This window comes from Glycine max, chromosome 19 (genome assembly GCF_000004515.6).
Source record: "Glycine max cultivar Williams 82 chromosome 19, Glycine_max_v4.0, whole genome shotgun sequence".
NCBI lineage: Eukaryota > Viridiplantae > Streptophyta > Magnoliopsida > Fabales > Fabaceae > Glycine > Glycine max.
The window spans coordinates 48,067,888-48,090,470 of NC_038255.2; the positions used below are offsets into that span (position 1 = coordinate 48,067,888).

The following is a 22,583-nucleotide window of genomic DNA, read 5'->3' on the forward strand; positions in this document are numbered from 1 at the left end:
TCTTTTGTTTTCTTGATCTTGATTTGAAGTAAACTTGTCTGTCTTGGTATCATCAAAATCTTTATACACATGCATTCACACATACAAAAAGATCATCCCACGTATTCAAGAGTCCCACCAGGAAATTAGTGATTAAAGTTAGCCTTGCTAGAATTTCTACTCACCTGTACTCTGACTGTGCAACCTCATACTCTTGAGCTGATGAGAATGATGCATGATGTGCAACAAGCATTTTCCTTTCCAATAAAAAGCTTCACATATATTTTAAGACAACAGAGAATTTACTTCTTCGATGAAGGGAAGTAAAATACAATTGAATTTGGGCGAAGTGACTAAAAATTCTTAAGGGCGTTAATGAAACATGGGCAAGGGTTTTGCAGAAATAGGGAGCCTTCCTCCTCCCCTTTCACTAGAAAGATATCTCTTCCCAACCTATTGAAGCACTACATTTCAGCCTAAACAAACAAATAGAAATACAATCTTTGGAAGAGATAATGTAACATTTCTCAGCAGTGTAACCTACAACCATACAGGTCTCCGATGAACACTTCGGTTCACCAATATTCATGCCTTGTGTAAGAGCCAACCTCTCGTAGCATACAAAGCTAGACAGAAACTGAATGCAGGATACGGCTCGCCTGAGATAGCGGTTTACAAAGTAGCATGAGTGCACAGTCTACTACATTTGGGGAAAATAAGGTATTGCACAGCATGAGGAACAGGTGGCACAAATTGTAACACCAAATGCCCACAGCACATTGACAACATGGTTATAAACATTGCCATATTATTTATCAATTCTTAGATTGTTACATAGATGAGCAAGCTCTGGTCTTGCATCCATCCATGCTGCAAATTCCATATTGGCAGGAGAGTTGCAGTAGAGATAAGATCTGAATGTGATAAGGAAAAAATATCGCCTGCAGATGGAGGGGGGAAACAGAAATGGTTAAACAACAAAATGGTACATGTCCAACACAATATTACACCAACACCCACCAGTGACAAAGCAAAAGCAGTTGTACATGGTTAATAATTTTTTATGCGATGACTGCTGCCTCACAAAATTCAGTGATTATGTACTCTTTTTTTTTTTTTCAAAATTAGGCTTGCAAGGGCAAGATCGACATGATAGATATTAATGGTTGGTAGGTTATATTGACAATGCATGTGTGAAAAAAGAGAGGTGTAAATCAAAGTCAATCATCTTATAAGATAAATTCTCACAAATTCATTGTTGAATAGAAAGTTTGTACTGTAACTTTGTTTCATGCTCTTCCAAAATGTATTTCACTAAATTAACGTATAAATTACTTTTCAAAGAAATTAAATTAACGATTGAGTAATAATATTTTTAAAATTCTAAAATTTAGCATGCAAAATCTACATAATAATTAGCTACAATTCTAGAATTGGACAAATCAAAATCATTTTCTATAAATTAATTAGTAGTGTAAATGACTAATTGCATTAATTCTAGTATTCGTGTCAATAGACCCTCATCCTCTGATTACATACATAAGCACCAACACAGCAACATCCACGAGGGTATGATGATTCTCCGCATATTTTTTAGAGAAAAATAGAAAATATATCAATACCATTGCTATAAAATACAGGAGGGACATTCCTCTAGGTGAGACAAGTAAATTTACCTCAAAGCCTTGATACCCATGTCCATAAGATACGCACGTTCCTCATCATCATCATCTGTGAACTTCTCAAATTCTCCATTATAATAAAGAATATCTTCTCGTATATGCCCTGCACCTGAACATCTATTAAAAAAGTAGAAAAATTCAGTATCTTCGATGAAAAGCCAATAACTAAAGCTAAGTTGCCAGATCAAAATTCCCCAATGGTACATAATATATTTTCAAAGGTAACCCTCTCACCCGACAATATGCATTTCTAAAGGAAATAATATATGGTTTGTAAAGCTTCTAATAAAAAATTTCCTGATAACCTTTCAATGACAATGTCAACATCTGCTTTGCTCTGGGGACCATGTATGAGGACCCTTGTAAGGTTCAAAATGTCACCATAGTCACCCATACTAAGTGCCATTTCATTAGAAGTTTGAGAAGGCAAGTCCTCTTCAGTCACTGCACCTATATGAGGACCGAATAATGGCTGTGAGACTTTGGATCCAGCATCAAGTCTGATACAAATTATAGCCATTGCATACGCAACTCCACCAAAACCTGTGTGTGATACAAAAAGGTAACTACCTGCAGAGCTACAATAAAGCAAGAGTTTAGAAGTTAGTACATTGCTATATTCAAACAAAGAATAAGATTAACATGGAGGGATTACAGTTTCTAGACAATAAGGATACAGACTCAGAACAAATGAAGAACATTGGGCAGGAATCAAAATGATGAGTGGTTGGCACATATTAATTAGCCAGACAGATTTATATCAGTATTGATATTGTATGAAACCTGTGCCTTGCATGGGACTATTATACTTAATAGTATGAATCTTTTATGTTTTTAATTTAAAAATTCTTAGCAAAATGTTTGATTATCCAGTCCAGTTCAGAGATCTAAAGAATCAACTTTAACAAAAGAATATAGTACTATATAAGCAAAATGTAACAAGAACCCCATGACTTCATTTCAGAGAAAAAGAAAGGCCCTAAAATTATTAGCAATCATAGGTTGGTTACGATTCTAAGTGAATATTTGATATATTGAATATTCTAAGTACTACATATTATTAACCCCCAAATTATAAATGATGCAAACAGGGCAAGAACAAAAATGTCAGCAAACTTTACAAGACCTATATACTGCAAAGTAGAGGATACTTACTCATCTTGACAATACTGTATTGCATCAATGTCAGAGGCCAAAGCATTTCTCTCTCTTGTTAAAGGTATTCTCTGGTAGACAATATCATATCCATCATCTTTAAGAGCGGAATAAACTTCTGCAGGTGTCTTCACATCATCTGCTTGAATGTTTTCCCAGTATCCAACCACACCTGACTGATTTGTTGAGGGGTTATACTCTTCACGGTGTAATAGCATTCGCCCACCAGACTGCCTAATCTCAGCTAGTATATCTTCTTTTAGCCGTGCTTCCATGTGTTCCACCTGCATTGGAGTTACATGAGTTGGATAACAAATGAATTTTGTAAAATATACCAACTTCTAACAAAAACTATAGTAAAGATGACTCACCACAGGACCAGTGATTCCTACATACTTGAGTGTATTAACTGGTTTATTTAACTCCCTCAGGACAAAGGGAGTATAATTGATATAAACAACTGCTTCTTCTCTCAGATCGGTCAATATAACTTTTTGAGCAGTGAGGGAAGGTTTAGGCTTAGCACCCAAATAGTCTAGCATTTCCTTGGCACCAGAGATGGTTGGAGTTGCCATGCAATACACGGGGTATTCATCAACCTGAAAAGGTGAAGTATTAGATAATGACATTCTCACTGTCAACCACATTATTGATAAAAACATAAGGTAAAGCTCTTTCATTATTACAATTTAGAAAGAAGAAAAGTAAGAACTGGAATATAGTAAAAAAAGTTCTGAAAGACCTTCAACACCAAAATAATAAAACAAGCTACTGTAAGCAAGTCATGGTGTTTCATTTCATCATTCGGATTCTTTGCCAGTTCTCACAAGTCGCAACCAAAGGTCATTGGTCATTATTTGTATACTGTCAGCAGTCCCAACTGACAAACCGTGATGTCATAATTGCATAAAATATTCTTTTTAAATTTAAATATATTGATAATATAAATTATAATATTACTAGTTTTAAAATTATAAATATATGCTAAAATTAGTTATATGTACAACTATGGCAATATGGGTGTTGTGTGTGTGAAATGTTTTTAAAAAAAAACACAAAAAACAAAATGAGTGGAAAAAAAATAAACTAAATAGTAAATTATCAACTAATGGTAATGCAATGTATTCTACTTGATCATTTATGCAATCTAGGTCCACAGACAATAGTTTTCTCCAAACAAACTCACCAAAAAACATGTAAAAGATGCTAATTCTACCTACAATTGGTTGATCCTGTAGGTCATCACTGGACGTGTGGCCTTACCCTCTGGCATCACAAATTTTATAAGTTAGTTTCTTTAGTAGTACTGGCATAAGCAAACATACCTTGTAAACATGAGGTGCACCATGTATTTGTATGTGACTGGAAGTTCTCTGACCAGGAAAGAAATACATTTTCAGTATGGAGCCTTTCCCCAAAACAGAACCGTTTCTGGCCTTAACAATGGCCTCCATCACTGCATCTCCATGCTGAGACTCTTGTGGTTCTCTCAAGTCTTCCTACAATTTAAATAGCTATTATTGAATCAATTTTTCTTCAAATTGGGGGGAAATAATACTGCAAGCAAAAGGTAGAAAAACATTTACAGGGACAGTGAAAAATCGCCCTGGTCTTAATCTGATGCTCCATTTCATAGCTTGCACCTCTGGTCTCTGATGCAACCAAACCTTAAACGTCATTTTGGATTCTCCTTGCCCACAAAATCCATCAAATGCTTCACTTCCAAGATATGCTGCAAAAGCAATTAGACGAAAGTACCGCTCCAAGTACTCAGCACCACGATTTAATGCCACCCTCCTTACCCTAGGCTCAACATGCTGTTGATTGAATACTTTTCTATACTGTAAGACTGCTTGACGAATGTTTTGAAGTGCAGAACATCTATCAATAATAACATCTAAGGCCTCTCGGCATTCAACACCATTATCAAATAATGTTGTTATCTTCCATAACAGAAGGATGTCATTTATACCAAAAGCACAATTTTGTTTATCGTCTGTCTTTCTTTGCAAAGTATTGGAGGATAATGTAGTGACATAACCCCCAGCTTCATCTCCACTTGAAGAACCACGGTCTGATTCTTCATGGGTCACATCATCACCCAGTATTTTAATGGGCCTACCATAATCGATGCGAAGTTTCACAAGGCAAGCTATGACAGTACCAGTGCTTGTCCTGCCCCTACCCATCTATTATATCAATAACAACAGTAAGAAATGGATAGGAAAAAAAAAAGATAAGAACTAGTAAACAAACACAAAATGAACAAGGTCATAAAAAAAAACAGCATAAGATATAAAAGATTAAGAAAGTACCTGACAATTGAAAACAAAAGCAGTGTCCTTTGCAGCAGAAGCAATATTATTTGCCAAAGTGTCAAAATCAGAGCTTTTAGGAGCTTTTCCATCAGTGATGGGCACACGTGCATACTTAATGGGCAACCCCTCGGCTTCCAGACTTTTGAAAACTTCAAGTGGGGTTTGAATCACATCAGAGGTAACATCCTCCCAAGCATCAAATATATGCTTATCATCTGTTTCATGAATAACCATTATGGCACCGCCATACTGTTTAGCTTCCCGTAGGATATCTTCTTTTAATCGAGCTTCCATTTTCTCCACTCTTTCACGGTCAATGCCCTTAAAGAACAAATTACAATTTCCAATTGACCAACAATCAGGAACAAATTTCCAAATTAACATGAAATTCAAAGAGGCCTCTAATGGTATCTTAATTTCAACATATTAGATAAGCCTCATTTTATATCTACTTCAGCATTTGTTGATCATTTATATATTAACACATCCCCTGACCTGCACCAGACAAAGTATAGGGGCATGGACCAGATAATTTGCACTGACTTTTAATGGATCAAATAATATTTGTTAGACATAAAAATATTCCTTAGTCTCCACTTAACAGCTTAAGGTTTTAGACATGAAAATATTCCTTGACAATATTCATCCAATAGATTATGAACTTTGTGACTTTAATACTTTATCTCAAGTAATATTAAACTTCAGAGTGAAACCGATATCCCTTTGCTACCCTAGAAGACACTGCTACTACTACAAAACAACAACAATAATAGCCTTATGGGGTTATCCCACTAGGTGAGGTTGAATCCATGGATCACATTTTGTGCTAAGAACAACAAAAATCTAGTTTCCTGTCTCACATCGCTCGTCTAAATACACTTTTTTTCACCATTAGACCACTCTATCCGTTTTGGAGTGTGGTTTTAATACTTTAATACTTCATCTCAAGTAATATTATACTTTAGAGTGAAATAGATATCCTTTGCTACCCTAGAAGACACTGCTACTACTACAACAACAACAAAAACCTTATCAGGTTATCCTACTAGGTGAGATTGACTCCATGGATTACATTTTGTGTAAACCACAACAAAAAGCACTGTAAACACAGATCTCATTGCCTGTCTCACCTTGCCCATCTAGATACACTTTCTTTCACCATTAGACCACTATATTCTTTTGGGAGTATGGGGTTCCTGCTACCAATTACTACATTTGTTAACTAAAGATCCTATTGACAGAGTATTGGAAAAATTGGGAAAGCAAATTGGTGGTATATGACCTAGTGGATTAAAACAAAAAGGCTGTCATTCTAAAATCAACATCTAGTCTACACTCCCCATTCCTTAACTCAAAATTGATTAAAAGGATATGATAAAGGTGATATTTACTGTGTACTCCAGCATGTTTTTGTATGGCCTTTCAACTTCACGAAGAACAAATGGCTTCCCATTGATGTAAATAACAGGCTCTTCTCTCATATTATGCCAAAGTATTGGACGTCCACCTTTGGAGCTACCAATCCTTTGAATGACAGATCGAATACCATCAATGGTTGGATTTGCCACTCCATAAACTGGAAATCCAGGAACTTCTCGGAAATTAGGAGCACCATCCACTCTCTCAGGTAAACTTGGGTTTTGACATCCGGGACAGTGATCACTTTTGAGAACAGTTTGACTACCAAGAACCTCGCCCTTTCTCAAGGCAGCAACCACACCCATCTCAGAAGGGCGGCCATCAGTAGATTCAGCTATCTTCTTTAAAGATGGTTTTAAACTTGAATATCCAAGTGCACCCATTGGATCTCTCCTGAGTAACCTGCAATGCTAATTGTTGTGAGTCATGCCAAATGTTAATAGACATAAGATCAAGCAAGTTAACAAATTAAATTACATTAGAAATCTCTTGAATTTGGACTGGGCCAAACTCGACCACAAAAGATAACTCATGAAGTGAGGATTGTCCAAGCCTTTACAATCTCTACTTCGATCACATCTATAGTTGATGTGGGATCTCAAAAAAACCCAATTGGTAAAAATGGTCCAATTATATGATGAAAACATATGTCAAATGTGAATATTAGATCAACAAAGATATCCAGCACCTTCTAGTGAAAATTAACTAAGAAAATTGCTATAAATTGCAAGCATAGCAGATATCTCAAATGGAGTCAACTCCTTGGCGCCTCTTTCTGAATTACTGATGTAAATACAAAATAAGGATGGGACAAAAGGGATATGCTTTTCAGGGTAAAAAGTAGAATGGAATCACAACAGAATGTCTAAATCAATAATAAAACAAGTACCATGCCGTTTTATTTAGAGAATTAGAGCCAAGTTTAAAGTTGGCTGCCTTAAAGAATCTGTCTTGGAGCCACACGAGAAATTTTTTACTAGCCGAAGCATCACCATAATTCAAAACCAGAGATAATCACTGTCAGAAGTTAATGCCAATCTAGTGTCCCAACTAAGCACATAAATAAACCTTGTTGTAAACTAAAGATAAGTGATTAAGTAAACCCAAGGATTTCTTTCATACCAGTACAAGAGCAATCAGGACCTCAAACCATATAAGTGAAGATTATACTTAAAAGTAGAAGCAATCTAAGTTCAGTAATTATGAAAATAAACTTTTCTTTGCTAGATATACTTGGCCCAAAATGATTCACTAGTTAAAATCAATTTGGCTCAATAAATATGAGGTGATAATTCATGGACCTAATGAAGAGAAATTAGTAAAACTTAAATTTTTAACCTGCGAATAATGCTGTAGAGTTCCGGCCTTGCTCTCATCCAGTCAGCAAAACTACAGTGATCAGCAGTATTAGAACGGAGTGCAGCCCTTTCTGAATGAATGTACACAGCAAAACATATTAAAAAGTAGTATCTCTCCAGGTACTCCACAAAAAAAGATAGTGATGCCTCCCTTTTCATCTCATCAGGCTGTCGCAAAATGCTATTGCGATAGGTGGCAATTGCTTCACGCAGATTCTAAAATTCAAGCAAGACAGGGATCAAATGAGGCATGTATGGAGAAGATATGAAATTTCAAAACACAGGATACAAGTAAAAAATTCAAAACATAGAAGAAGCACTACAAATAACCAACTTAAAATTTGTCTTTGAATAACACAATACTAGAGTCATTAGAGAATAGAAACAGATATACCTGCATTGAAGCACATTTGTCAATGACTTTGTCCACTTGCCTTTTCCCCTCAACACCACCCTAAAACTTATCTGATAATTAGGACAACAAGAACAAATTTTTATTTTATATAAGAAACATTAGATTTAAATTTTAAAGCCAATACCTCTAACACCCGAATCAAGCTTCTTATGACTGCATACTCTCCTCGGCGAATTGCCTCTTCTGAGTTAGGCAAATGATCAGCAACATTGGTCATACTTTGAAAAATTCTACCAATTGAATTGCTTCTTGGAAACCCTATCATGTAATAACATAAAAGCAATATTTTGTTAATGGCAATTCCACTTGTACACTCCATGATTTGAACTTGATGCAATGGAGTAAGAATAATGCTAGGCATCATTCAATTTTCTTTCCAAGTGACTTGCAATAATTTTAAATAAGGATTACTCAGTATATAAACTAGCAATACCATATTCATGGAGGTAAAGTTTTGTGCATGCATGCATATCTAATGAAAGTAGTGATATGTTGTAAGAGCAGAAATAAATTAATCACAGTCATTAAATTAATTATGGGTGGCAAGGATTGAAAACCAATAGGCATGCCCTTCATCAACCTACTATTCTGATTCAGGCCATTAGCTCTCAATTCAATGGGTGCATTAAGTTTCTCTCACTCCAATAAAAAGGTCAGTGCTTTCATGTCATATATTAGACTCATTCACACATGCATACCAACATGCAACCTCCCCATGATCAATAGTTGGACAGAAGCCCTGTAACCTAGAAATAATATGATAAATAAAAACTGCACCATTGGAGATGAACTAAAGAGCTGTCTTACTCTTACCACAAAAATGTTTTCTTTCTCAAGAAGCTAATGAAATAACCAGGCCACAAAAATAAGCAACCAGTTCCTACTCCACTAAACTCATAACTAACATCATAACCAAGGTAGCTGCAAACAAATACAGAAAAGAAGGATGCAGCCATCAGCCTTATGTTGCCTTGGTAATAAAAATGCAATATTTATGAAAAATCTATAGACTTTTCATGCTAACTAAAAGCTGAAATGTGTATTCATATGCTCCGGTATTGTTGTAGCAAAGTAGTGCATTTTAATAAAAAAATAAAATTCCTTTGTTTTTTCATTAAACAGCAAAACAAATAGCTGCAAATCTGATGCTGAATATGAAAGAAATCAGTCTTATATTCAAATTTCTAGGATGAAAAACAACATATATAAAGAAAATAAGCAATAAAAGCAGAAAAATTGAATAAATAAATGAAGAGTACCAGAGGCCCCAATTCGATTGAGGTATACCAAAGTTGCAATAACCATTCCAGTTGTAGTTCGCCCACGCCCCATTTGACAATTAAAAATTATCTCCGTATTTACATCAGCTTGAGAAATTTTATTAACCTAAAATAAAATAAAAAATGAAGAGTATGGGTTTTCTACGTTAATAACTATAGTACCAAATAAAAAACCCTAGAGTCCTGGATAATTAAGCATAATTCACCAGCAGCAGCAGCTGAATGACAAGGCAATAGAGAAGGAAACTACATCACCAACTCCTTGATTGCACCAAAAGAATAACTATCCAGAAAGTGATACCAAATACATACAAAAGAACTAACCAGAATATCAAAATCCAATTCCTTTGGTGATTTTTCATCAGTTATAGGAACGCGTTCATAATCAACAAGATATCCCTCCACTTGCAACTCCTCATACACCTACAGAAAAGAAAAAAAAAACCTTGATGCATTGCTATCAGAAAATTGATGGATAAGTCTGACACTCCCATTGTACACCAGTTTCAGCTACCTCTAGCGGTGTCTTCACAGAATCGCATGACACCGGCTCCCATTGGTCCACCATCTGCCCATCTGGCAGTTCATCAGTCACAAGAATCTTATTTCCATATCTGTTGTGTCCATGTCCAGATAAGATTAGCACTAAAGAGTAAAGACAACCACGAATTCACGGGACAAGCTCAAGACAAAAACAGGGCAGAGCCACAGAAATACCTTGCAGCTTCCACCAGGATGTCTTCTTTCAAACGAGCTTCCATCTGCTCAACCCTTTCCCTGTTAATTCCCTAATTAAGCACAGAATGCCACACAAAACCTAGTTAATGGACACATATTCAGCCAAAAACAAATTTATCCCCGAATGGCCAAATTGTTAATGTTCAACCAAATTGACAGGCAGCACAAAACTGAGATACATCGCAGTTACATACCGTATACTCAAGGTTGGAGAACGGCCTCTCCACATCACGCAAAACAAAAGGACGGCCATTAATGTAGGCAAGCTGATTCCAACAAAAAAAGAGAACGAAAAGTTAGAATAGAACATTGTAACAGCATTAATCATCTCCACGGCCAAAAAAATGAGTAAAACTTGAACTAACAATACTTATTACTTATAGCCTAAACTCAAGTGTTCTGAATTCCTTGAAGTTAAACATAGGTTAAAATTGAAAATATAAAAATACCGGTTCCTCACGAAGGCTAATCCAAAGAACTTTCAATCGAGCACCAATGTGGTTGAGAACATTCCGAATTCCATGAATGGTTGGAATGGCAACACCGTGAACATGCAACGAGTCGGACGCCTAACGATAACAAGAACAGTTAAAATGAAGAAGATTAACTAAAGGAAGAAAGAAAAAACCTAGCTACCTGGCGATAATTGGGAGCGCCATCGATCTGAGGCGACAAACGCTTGTTCTGGCAACCAGGGAAATGGTCGCTCTTCAGAATCGTTTTCTTTCCCAACACACACCCTCCTCTCATCTTCATCACCTGCTCCGGTTCCTTCGGTATCTGCGACATCTTCTTCACTCTCTTCACTACAATACTACTTATTTCTTAGTAACGCATTATATAATTATTACATTACATTTCTGAAACCAACGCCAACAACAACGTGAAATGCGTGATTGAGGGAGTGATCCAGAAAGCTGCGTCAGCTCAGTGCGATCGAGCTTAACAATAAGCCTGTTTAACGTGTATGTATGCTTATTTAATTATTATATTATTATTAATGAAAAATGTTATCCATATCCTTCATACACTAATTAATAAACTTGGCATTCAAGTAAGATTTTAAAGGGTTTTAAATGATTTTTTTTTAAGTCTTAAGATATTTATTTAATATTTTAAATAATACAATAAATTTTTTTGGCATTTAATTAAGATTATTTAATTTTTTTCAAGAAATTTAATAAAATCTTTCATATTTAATTAAAAAAAATTATCACTTACAAAAAGCCTTATATATAATTTTTTATAGATTATTTGTTTAGAAGAATTTTAATAGATTTTATAAAAAAATACACATTAAACAATTTTACTCAATTTTTTGAAATTTTATGAGACTTTTTTTCTTTTCTTACAAATTGACATTTTTTCTTTTTTCATCACACATAATTCCCTTCCTCTTTATTGAAATCACTACATATTTATTTATTTTTTTATTCTTTCGATCAATGATCAACATATCTTAAGATATGAGATATGAGAGATTTTTTTAATTCTTTAAATTTGAAAAACATCTTAACTATGTGTTTATACATATAAATAGACATGAATATGTATAATATATTCACATGAGAATTATATAATTTTAATGAATGTGAGAAGTTAATTCAAATATAAGTCCATAAATATATAAATGAGATTTGAAATAATTGTTATGGATTTTTTTTGTTTGATGGAATCATTATTATGAGGATGACTATAAGTATCCATACTAGTAATAGACATTATAATATATAATTTTCATATAATTAATATGATTGGAGGGGAATAAAGTTAATGTGTAAATATTTTAGAAAAACTTGATTTATTATGTAATATGTTTATAATTCTTTATATAAAATGAATTTTATTTAAAGTACTAGGTAGACAAAATTTATGGATTTTTAATAATAATTTTAAATATTTTTTAAAAATTCACGAAATCCTTTAAAATCTTAAAAATTCATGATATGAATTCATATTTTCCAATTTGGTTAAAATCTGAACTACAAAATCTTAATTATAAAACTCTTTTAAGAAAAAACATAAAAGTCATTACATTTTTATAAAATCTTTTAAAATCCTAATTCAATATACTCGCCTTAAAGTAAAAATAATGATTTTTTATTGGGATGCAAAGAATTGTTACGCTCTCATGTGATTCATATTTTCTCATTTTATCTTCTTAACAATATCTAAAGGATTAGGATACTGGTGAGGAAATTATAAAAAATTTATTTTATTATTATTATTAAAATTAAATATTATTTATTTAATTAATATACTATTCATATAAAATAATATTTGATTTTATGAAGTGATATAATGTGAAAAGACTATTCTGACCAAAAATATTAAATGTTATTATTCAATTCAATTATTAATTTAAATTAATGTTATTCTATTAGATAATTATATTCTATTTTATTATAGTTATATTTAATTATTATTCTATTAAATGCATTTTTAATCCATTATTCCATTCCGCTTTTAATATTTTTAATATAATCAATTTTTATTATTCATTCTATTAGAAGTATGTTAAATTATTTCATTCTTAATAACAAAATTTTATTATATTTTTATAATTTTTATTCTTAATCAATTATTTCATTTATCTTTTAACATTTTTTAATAATGATTCTAATATTGTTTAATAATATACAACGAAAAATTATCCATAAGATTATTTCATTCTTTTTTGTATTTTTTGTTAACAGTATATATTTTTTAAACAATAAGCCATATCAGTTTTACAACATAAGGATAAACTCATGTTTTATGTCATGTAATTAGAAATTATAAGAATTAAATATAAAAGAAAATATTAAATTCATGAACCATATTTAAAAATTAATTAATAAAAATATGTTCAAATATTAAAAAAAATTAAAGTTTCAATAATAACATTCACCTATTTTAAATAATTTTTTGGTTTAAATCAATCTTTTTTATACTTAATTAAAGAAGATTTTTATATTTTAAATTAACTTATTTAATTAATGTTAAAGTTTCTTTGATTAACAATATATAAATTTATTAATATAAAAATATAGAAAATGTATTAAATATAAATAAAATTCATACAAATACATTTTTTTATGAAGTTCAAACTTCATGTGTGTATATGAAAATATAATATACACCATACAAAATTTTGGTGTAATTTTTTATACATTTTCTTTTTATTGTATATTCATATTATTAATTATTGTGTGTGCGTATATATATTAATATATATTTATTAATTAAAATATAATATATAAATACATTCAAAAGTTATAATACATGAAAATTTACAAATTATAAAATTAATATCTGTTACGTCACAAAAGAACGTTTTTTAACAGCGAAAAACAATGAGACAATATTTTTCTCTCAGTTTCCGTTGCGCTTAATTTGTGAGTTATGGCCAATGCTGTGAATATTCCCTTCTCTGTCTAACTGTCTTTGGGTTGGTGCAAGATGCGCTTTGCCCATCCAACTGTACCAGCTTTTTCCTTCTCAACGGGAATTTTATATTATATGAAATAAATTGCGTGTAATTGGGAAAAAAATAGTAAATGGAATTCCTATTCATTCAAATAAGTAGATAAAAACAAAGGGAATAAACAAATCGTGGAAGAAATGGCAATTAGTGGGTCATGGTCATTATATAGGGGCCTAACCAACAGTGTTGATTGGTTCATCATAATAATATAATAATAACTTTAAGCGCTCAAATTAAGTTGCCGCTGACTGATTTTGAGTAGAGATCAATTTGCACGGTTCTGTCTTAAACAAATATACTTTGTGAAGAAATCAGGAAACTAAACGGATATTTCGCTTACACGTATACATATTATTTTGCTTACCTAATTTAGATCATGTTAATCAACATTATTCATTTCTTTTTAATTCATCAAAATAAATTAATTACTTCTCTTCATGTATATATCTTACGTAAGTTGCACACTCTATATCTCAATTAAATAATGCACATGTGAATGCTAGCGGAAATAAAATTAATTAGTGGAAAAATCTAGAAAAAGAACGTGTATAAAGAATTTTGTTGAATGCTTAATTACACACACAATTACACAAATGACTTTTAGCTGAATGAGTTTTACTTGCAATTAATTAATGTCTTAACAACCCATTTGTGGTGTTAGTTTTGAGAAGCCAACGTGATACCGATGTAGCACATAGATTCTCTCACAACCTTTACGCCTTCTTTTAGGAGCATTGTTCTATCTCTTTCTTGTTTTGTTTGATAAGGTAACACATATCAAAAAGAAAACTAGAGACAAAAACAGGTGTCACGTCACTCTCATAGTCTCATTCTTTTAAAGGCTGTGATATTCATGGCAATTAACCAAAATATAGGTTATAGTTTGTCAATAGTCTTGAATGAGGAAGTATCATTCCCATCTGAAATGACCTAGCTAGCTAGGTTGCATAACGGAGAAGATAGTCAACTTGGATTCAGATTTTTTATGGTCTTAAAAAATACGTATTAACGCAATCGGGCGATAATTAAGAACAACCTAATGACTATTTAATGATTCACAAATTATTTCGTAATCCATTGGTGTGATCTTGGTTGCTAAAATGTCTATGCTCTCTACTCTATAATCTCTATGGAGAGCTTTGTCCATAGTGCATTATGGACAGAACCGTAATTTAAATTCCCGTTACAGCGTAGCCTTGCACTATCAGGACTAGCTAGAGTCCCTTTTTGTTATGTTGTCAACTTCATTTAGCACTGCATGCATTCGCACTCAGAGTCACGCTCTGTTGTATTTAACTGGATAACAACGGAGACAACCACACATGGCACATGCACATCTAGAAAACTTTTTTTTTTTTTTTTTGCATTCTTACTTTATTTTTCATTTTCAATAAAATGTATAACAGCACTTCCAATGCTTAGTTGCTTAAGTGGGGTTTTAACTTATTTTTTGTGAATCTATAGTGCCATCTAGATTTAGGAACTCCAAAAAAATTTGAGTCTAATACTAATGATATGTTTGGTAGGATAAAAAAAATAAGTGAAAGTAGAGTAAATCAAAATAAGTAACAAAGAAATATAATAGAAATAAAAGTGTTTGATTAAAAAAAAAATAGAAGAAAAAAATTATTTAATTTAAATAATGGATATTCAAAAAATTATAATTGATTATGTGATAATCAATTATCAAAATATCACAACATTATGAACACATCATATGCAAACATAATAGATTATTGCACATAATTAGTTATCATTTTTCAAATCCTTAACTTCACTTGCTTAGGTGTATAAAAGTTAGTTTATTTAAATTTATTTGTTAAAAAAAATACTTATTTTATTAAAATAAGTATTTTTTTTTATTTTTTAATATGTTTGTCTAAATTGGTTTTGTTAAAAAGAAAGCAGTTTTCTGTTTATTGTAAAAAAACAAATCCTATTGGCTTCTTAAAAAAATGCTTATAAAAAATATTTATTTTAAAGTTTTTTTGAAAGTTTAAACAAATTAACTCATAATCAACTCTCATTCGTTGATAATTGATTATATACACCATGTCTATTATTTACTGTTGAGCATTGTTTTGGAGAGAAAAAAATGAAACCTGCATCTTTTTTTCTACCGAACACACGCACTTCTTTATTTTCCATCTATTTCTTCTCTCTTCCACCAATTTCTCACCCATTTCAGTTGCACCAAATGAAGCATAAAGTTCTATTTTTTCAGGAATATGAAGCCTTGACCCCACAAATTAACACATGTATTTATACTTTGATTTCAACTTAAAATATTTTATTTGCAATATTTTGTATAAGCAATTGTTCTTATATAACAACTCAACCTAATTCACTCCAATACATAAGAACTTGAGCAAATCCATTTGAATTTTCTAAGAAAAAACTTGTTTATTATTTTTTATTTCCTTTTTAACTTTTTTCTATATAAACTTTTAAAAACAAAACATTTCCTCACTCCATATATCATATATTTTCAAATACCAGGGATTTGAAAGTCAATTCAACCACACACAAAAATGAAGAGAATTTGTAAATCAAGCCAAAGCATCATCAGCATTAAAAATACCAACACATGACTTTCTCCAACTACTGAATAGTAACTATAGCAGTTAATCTCTTATTTCGTATAACAGATAAACAACAAAAGCTTAACATCTTTGAACATCGTAATCATAATTTAGATTGTTCCCCTTAAAACAGAGAGGTTCAGACTACAGGCAACATCTAGTTCTGATTTTTCAATTACAATACCCATACAGAATATAATTGGTAAGGTAATAATATATTTGCATTCAGAATGAAACAGCAGCGTCAGCATCCATATCAGTCACCTCTCTGACGAGGTTTTTGGTGGAAGGCAAACCAGCAGTTACATCCTCTTCAATCCCACATTCGTTTGTCCCTCTTCGGATCTTGAAGTAACCATCCTGCAATTAAAGATTAAATTAGTCTATTAGCTAAGACATATCTTAGGTAACAGGCATTCAAGTTAAGATTAAATTAGTCCATCAGCTAAGCCATATCTTAAGTAACAGGCATTCAAGTTGAAGAATAATTCAAGAAACATACATCTCCCCATTCTCTGTTCCACTGATTTGCAAGAAGCTGAAAAAATGAAAAGCACCCAATCAGTATAAAATTCTAAATTTCAGATGGTATGTCCCAGGGGACTGAAATGTCAATCAGGAACATATCAACATACCCAATAATCCTCCCCATCTTCAGTTGTTCCCCATCCAATTAGCTTTACTGCATGACCACCTAGTTCATAACCTGTGATGTGTTTGTAAACTCCTGATTTGTAGTGAGCAAAATCCTGTGAAGAGGTCAAACTATTAAAAGGTAAATTTGTCTTAAAATAATGAAACCAAGTAAACGCTATTCCACCCGCAAGAAAACAAAGGTTCCATAAAAATGTACTATTTTATGTTTGAAGTCTAGATATTGCATGCAAATGATGCAGGGAATAGTTCCGGATGGTTTCGTTAATTGAAAGGTCACTTGCAAAGAGGGACCCTTCTAAACGCTTAAACAGGAAGGAAGCAAAGAGGGGTCATTTTTAATGCTTTTGTTAATTCCAATCAGATATAATAAGCATGTCCTGCCAGTATGATGGGGACAAAAAAATGACATAGGAAGTTGCAGTTACACACATCTTTTTTACAGCATGTAAGAGACCAAGCGACCAAAATAAATAAATAAATGATTCTTATAGGTTCATGTTTTTTATAAAGTGAATCCAATGACTCAAAAGTCTGCTAAAGTAGCTTAACAGTTAGGTGGTGACCCATGGAACACATAATAGGGCCAGCTTGTATTGTAAGGTCTGCTTTATTTTTGGTGTGTTAAAATTGTATCGCCAACAGTTCTGATTGATAACACTAGTTTCTAATTTAAAAATTATTGTTTTCTACCTAAGATCAATCCAAACCCTCAAAGCATAAAAGATGACAATTGCCCCCATATTTGTCCGGATAGAATGAGCACCCAAACAAAGGGAGAAAAATAAAAAGAAAAATCAAGGAGAGGAGAGGAAAGAAATCAAAGCCTCTTTCAAGTGTTGGACCAAATTTTTTGTGAATGCCTACGTCTTCCCACTCCACAGATTTAGTAGACTGAAATACTGAACGCTAATAAAAATAAATTCCTACTTCTAAAACCATTCCAACCCTTGCACTAATGATCCCTTAATGAGAATCATATGTATCCTTCAAAAGCCAATTACTACTTTTCGGGTATTAAAAATGTCTGATCCATCTCCTTTTCTATCTGAACTGAGTATATTCGGTCCTAAACCTTTTCCATCTGATCCTTATAACCATCTGCATTTTATTCTATTTTTTCTCATTAGACATCTGATCATTTTTCTTTACTTGTAAGTTGTAAACATTAACCCTAAAACAGCACCAAAGTCATTAAACCCTAAAACAACAAGTATTTAATGAAGTTGGAGAATTCAAATATAAATGTTTGGCCTGTCTTGTACATGTCTTAAGAGCATGGCTGCTCAAGAAAGGCAACCAAAATGAGGCAAAAGAAAAGATTCGCTGCTGGTGACTATGGGGGGAAGCTAATTGTAATGGATCTTGGGCTAGCTAAAAGAAAGCACTTATGCCAATATGACAATTAAGGGGAAAACTTAATTAGAAGAGTTCTTAATAAAAATTGAAACCCACCATGTTGTAAAATAATTGTTTTTTAAAAATTACTTTAATTTTTCCAAACCCAACAGCTTTATCACAAACAAATTATCACCCCAGCTCATTTATCTCACCCCCCAACCATTCAGCCTTCACATATCTTGTTTAAAGTTTTTACCCAAAAATAATCCTCAATCATATCATATTCAATTTGCACACTCATTAGATGCCAACACCAAATTGCACCAGAAAAAAAAAGTTCCCACAATACCAAAGGGTCAGTGGGGCCAATTAACTATATTTAATTATTTGGCATACATTAATTAAAAGTATTTAGCATAAATATATCATAAGAGCTGTTTAGTTTTGTATAATATCGTTTGTCTTTGGGCAACATTTCTGTCACTAACCCAGACAATATAGAAAAATCCAAAAATCTGATATAAGCCATTTTGAACATCTAGATTTTTTAATTTTTATCCGTTTGTGAGAAAATTTGTAGCTTTAAAATCAATTTCCTTTTATAATTTATTTCTTTAAACTCTTCCAACCAATTAGCAAATAGCAACATATTGTTTTGTTGACTGTTTTTCTGGGTTAACATAGTGGTTAAATGTAATAGATTCTCTTCACTCACTACTTTGTCTCATTAATTATTGATTCAACTTTTCATATAGTTAAAAATTCAAATACTGAATTTGTTTAGCATTAATCTCCTCTCCTAATTCAAGGCTCAAGCTTGCAGAAATTTACACCATTGCCAAATTTAGCTGTTGAAATTTAAAAGCTTTCACGTCAGTGAATCCTGTAAATCTAGAGCTTGCACTCTATCATTGTTGTGACGTTAACTACTCACATTGCTGCCCTAAAATGAATTTTCATGTTCATAATTCATTGTATTACATCTTAGATGACTGCGCATCCTAATTCTTGCAAAAACTATCCCAACATTGCAATCACATACAATAAGGAAAGTCCTGTCAATATGACAAAGATAATGAACTTCACCTTAACCATAATTCTATGAGAATAAGACACAGATTTGAAAGAAATAGCCTAGGGTTGAAGGACAGTTACACTAACTTCAATATCGCCCCAATACAGCTTTACCAAACTACTCTATATTTTTCAACTCTTACCAATACTACTTATATGGAATTTCCACCCTCCTTCGTGTCAAACTTTGAAAGACTACTACTTCACAATTAGTTTCGGAATCCAATATAATCTGCCAAAAGAATGCAACATAGATATTTATTCTAAAGACATCTATAGTCAAACAGAATGAAAAGCCTCAAATGATCAAAGTCACTCTGTGATCTGAGCTTCCGAAGTTGAATATTCACTTCAACTTCCCCACTAATCTTCTCCTATACCATGAAAACCTGGTAAATATTTCCTCTAAACACCTATCCATAAGTTTGTATTTTATAATATGCTTTGCATGTCAGATCACATGACACCCAATCTCACGCACCTTATCAATTGTCTCAAAAATATTAATGTATAATTATAAATTTTAAATAGGATGGTTTTGGGTTTTCAGAAATTGACAAAGGAAGTTGCAGAAAAATTAATCGCAAAAGAGTGTGTAAGAGTTTCATTTACCTCATAAACAGTGAATGCAACTTCAACTGGCCCATTCTTGTAAACTTCCGTCATGATATCATGGGGATCAGAGCTCACTCTGTATGCATTGACACTATAGTGTTTTGACTTCTTCCAAACTTGGTTCCCACTTACACACTTTTTAACACACTTGGGAGTCCGGTAAGCTGGCTCACAACCAGGATGAGAACAGCCAATTTGATCAAAATATGGGTCGCACTGCCACATAATAAGAATGCCGAGCGTAAGAAAGTTTAAGTTGTGAAATATAATTCTTCAGCAAAAAAATTGCATTAATTGAAGGGAAGATCTAGCCGAAAAGGAGCATAAGATTTCTGTCTCTAACGAGTCTAACCAGTAACCATTCTTATGAATTATGATTACCAAGTGGAAACTACCAAGGCAAAATGGAAATGCATTACCTCTTCAGTGACAACACCGTGGTGGGCTAAGTATTGCCACGCATACAAGGGATATCCCCCATCACAACCAGATCCACACAGAAAGCCACAGCATGCAAGAAGGTCATTAACAGAGAGAGAGATATTCTGCAATTAAACAGATAAGATATAAATTCTTCCTTTAAGGAATCCAGTCTCTCAAGTAGGTGTGTGTCCGGAGAGAAAGGGAGGAAAAGACTAAAAGTTTGTCGTGATTATGAATGTTCAAAACCACACACAATAAAGCAAGAGGAAGTTCAAAATTGCTTCAATAAGAAATTTCACTTACTACATCAAAATGAATGCAAAAGCGATCTGACAATGATTCAACAGCACCAAATGCCCAACAAGAACCACAGTGACCCTGAATCATCAGCACAAGGATCAGCTGAAAACTCTTTGAACCTTGAATTGAATGTATTTAAAGATGTTAGTGTGAGAAAATATGAGGATTACCTGATCTTTAACGAGGAAATTGGTTTAGCAATCCATGTCATTGTCAACAATAAAAACAAGAGTCAGCCCCTCCATCCAAATGCACTATCTAATTAGAAAAAATAAACAGAGAATGAGTAAGTAGGACCTAGAATTCTTCCAATAGTGCTACACTGAGACCAAGCTGTCCTTGCATCAAAATTCTTTGGCAATTTCAATGACTTTGGGTGAGATATAGCAGGTGTACTTCTCAGTTCCTTCTTAGGCGTTGGTTTGACTCCAAGAAGGCGCTTAAATTGTTCAACCTGTGAATCAAAGCATATTATTTAAGTAACTAAGCATGTGCACTCGAAACTGTGAAATCCACACTTTAATTAAAGGCATATAAGACAAATTGAAGTCTAACTGTATAATTGGAGAAATGAGGATTTATAGCAGCCTCCCATCCTGCCTCAGGATTTTCATTGATCTCTTTAGCAATAGACTCCTGCATCATAATGTTAGAAAGGTTCATCAATCACATGACATGGGTCGTATGTTCAAATATTCATCCACAACACCATCGAGCACATGAATCAGCTAGCATGAGGTTGTCCTAGTTTAACTAGTAGTCTCGAGTTTGTGTCCTGGGCATGCAGGCAGTTACGTTAAATATTCGAGTTTCGGCAGTTTTGACGCCAGGAAAGAATACATATGATCCTAAACCAAAAGTATTCAACCCCCCAACCAAAAAAATAAACAATAAAAAAATCTAAACATGGCCACTAATACTAGCTCTACAAAGACTAAAATCATAGATGGCTTTCCCCGAATTTCATAGGAACAAATAAATTGACCCTAGTGAGTGACATAATAAACACATGGGAAACGAGGAGAGCAAACGAAATGAATGACCTGAAGGATCGGAGAGTTAAGCTTGAGACTAGTCAACGGTTGTGCTTTCGCCCCAGCAATCTGTCAAGAACAGAGTGAGTTCAGAACTAAACAAGGTACTTAATAATCACGATTACTACTAAAGAGATGAAAGTAATACCTGGAGATAAGAAGCGGAGAGAACTAAGAAGAAGGTTGCCAGGGGAAGCAGAGTTGAAGCCATATCTCGTGGAATGAAAATGAATTGGGAAGTGGGACTGAGAGCAGATTTTTATAGACCACTTTTCTTTGCACACGCAACTCAAAGAAAGAGAATCTCTTACCCGCTTTATTTTTATTTCTCGCTTATAAATTTAAACGGAAAAAAGTTTTTAACGCCTAAATCACATGAAATTATCTATAACTCCTTAAGTTCAGTAGTACTGAACTCAATTTTTTTTTAATAACATTTTAATTCTGTAAATAAATAAAAAATCACATACAATACGTATTTTAATAAAAAAAATTCCAGCACTTAATTATTATTATTAAGACATTCGTTAGTATTTGTTTAAAATAAAATACTACTAGAGTGATGCGTGTGTCTTGTTGCGGCATTAAACTTTGTGCCCAATGCTTGGGATTGGTGATTGGAGGGGTTTATCGAAAGAATAGTGGCCTGACACGACAAAAATCACCGCACCCAACGTTTCCAAGACTTTAGGTTTTTCCGTTTTTTAATTGAAATATCTATAGTTCATGCAAGTCTCCAATCAAATTCGA

The 22,583-nt window shown here is 32.9% G+C and overlaps 2 protein-coding genes across 3 annotated transcripts; both read right to left on the bottom strand.

Annotated features, from left to right (window-relative positions):
- Positions 1-220: 220 nt before the first annotated feature.
- On the bottom strand, positions 221-11,295 carry LOC100788460 (paladin). Of its 2 annotated transcripts, none has more exons than XM_003554540.5 (19): positions 10,981-11,294; positions 10,794-10,913; positions 10,539-10,610; positions 10,324-10,394; positions 10,121-10,220; positions 9,931-10,029; positions 9,586-9,712; positions 8,451-8,584; positions 8,306-8,365; positions 7,892-8,127; positions 6,526-6,955; positions 5,132-5,455; positions 4,403-5,005; positions 4,142-4,315; positions 3,188-3,415; positions 2,817-3,100; positions 1,967-2,239; positions 1,656-1,778; positions 221-920 (listed from the first exon to the last, which is right to left on the bottom strand). In XM_003554540.5, exons 1-19 carry the CDS (start codon positions 11,131-11,133, stop codon positions 788-790), a joined length of 3,744 nt encoding a protein of 1,247 aa, XP_003554588.1. In that variant the 5' UTR covers positions 11,134-11,294; the 3' UTR covers positions 221-787. The 2 variants fall into 2 exon arrangements, 1 of the variants encoding a protein (XP_003554588.1); XR_005889965.1 differs by having other exon boundaries at positions 875-920; positions 1,656-1,770; positions 10,981-11,295.
- Positions 11,296-16,481: 5,186 nt separating this feature from the next.
- Positions 16,482-22,163, bottom strand: LOC100788988 (cathepsin B-like protease 2). Its single transcript, XM_003554541.4, has 11 exons — positions 21,982-22,163; positions 21,843-21,902; positions 21,355-21,435; positions 21,097-21,253; positions 20,970-20,974; positions 20,803-20,877; positions 20,496-20,621; positions 20,074-20,292; positions 17,028-17,141; positions 16,895-16,930; positions 16,482-16,752 (listed from the first exon to the last, which is right to left on the bottom strand). The coding sequence occupies exons 1-11, from the start codon at positions 22,042-22,044 to the stop codon at positions 16,618-16,620; spliced, it is 1,071 nt and encodes a 356-aa protein (XP_003554589.1). The 5' UTR covers positions 22,045-22,163; the 3' UTR covers positions 16,482-16,617.
- Between the last annotated feature and the right edge of the window lie 420 nt (positions 22,164-22,583).

Excerpts from the sequence above, each read along its gene's own strand:
- LOC100788460 (XM_003554540.5), bottom strand. The coding sequence starts at position 11,133 with ATGTCGCAGATACCGAAGGAACCGGAGCAGGTGATGAAGATGAGAGGA. Across the intron at positions 10,611-10,793 it reads TTAGCCTTCGTGAGGAACCG|CTTGCCTACATTAATGGCCG; the intron begins GTATTTTTATAT and ends TGTTGGAATCAG. Across the intron at positions 10,030-10,120 it reads CTGTGAAGACACCGCTAGAG|GTGTATGAGGAGTTGCAAGT; the intron begins GTAGCTGAAACT and ends TCTTTTCTGTAG.
- LOC100788988 (XM_003554541.4), bottom strand. The coding sequence starts at position 22,044 with ATGGCTTCAACTCTGCTTCCCCTGGCAACCTTCTTCTTAGTTCTCTCC. Across the intron at positions 21,903-21,981 it reads TCTCCGCTTCTTATCTCCAG|ATTGCTGGGGCGAAAGCACA; the intron begins GTATTACTTTCA and ends TGTTCTTGACAG. Across the intron at positions 17,142-20,073 it reads TTGCATTCACTGTTTATGAG|GATTTTGCTCACTACAAATC; the intron begins GTAAATGAAACT and ends ACCTCTTCACAG.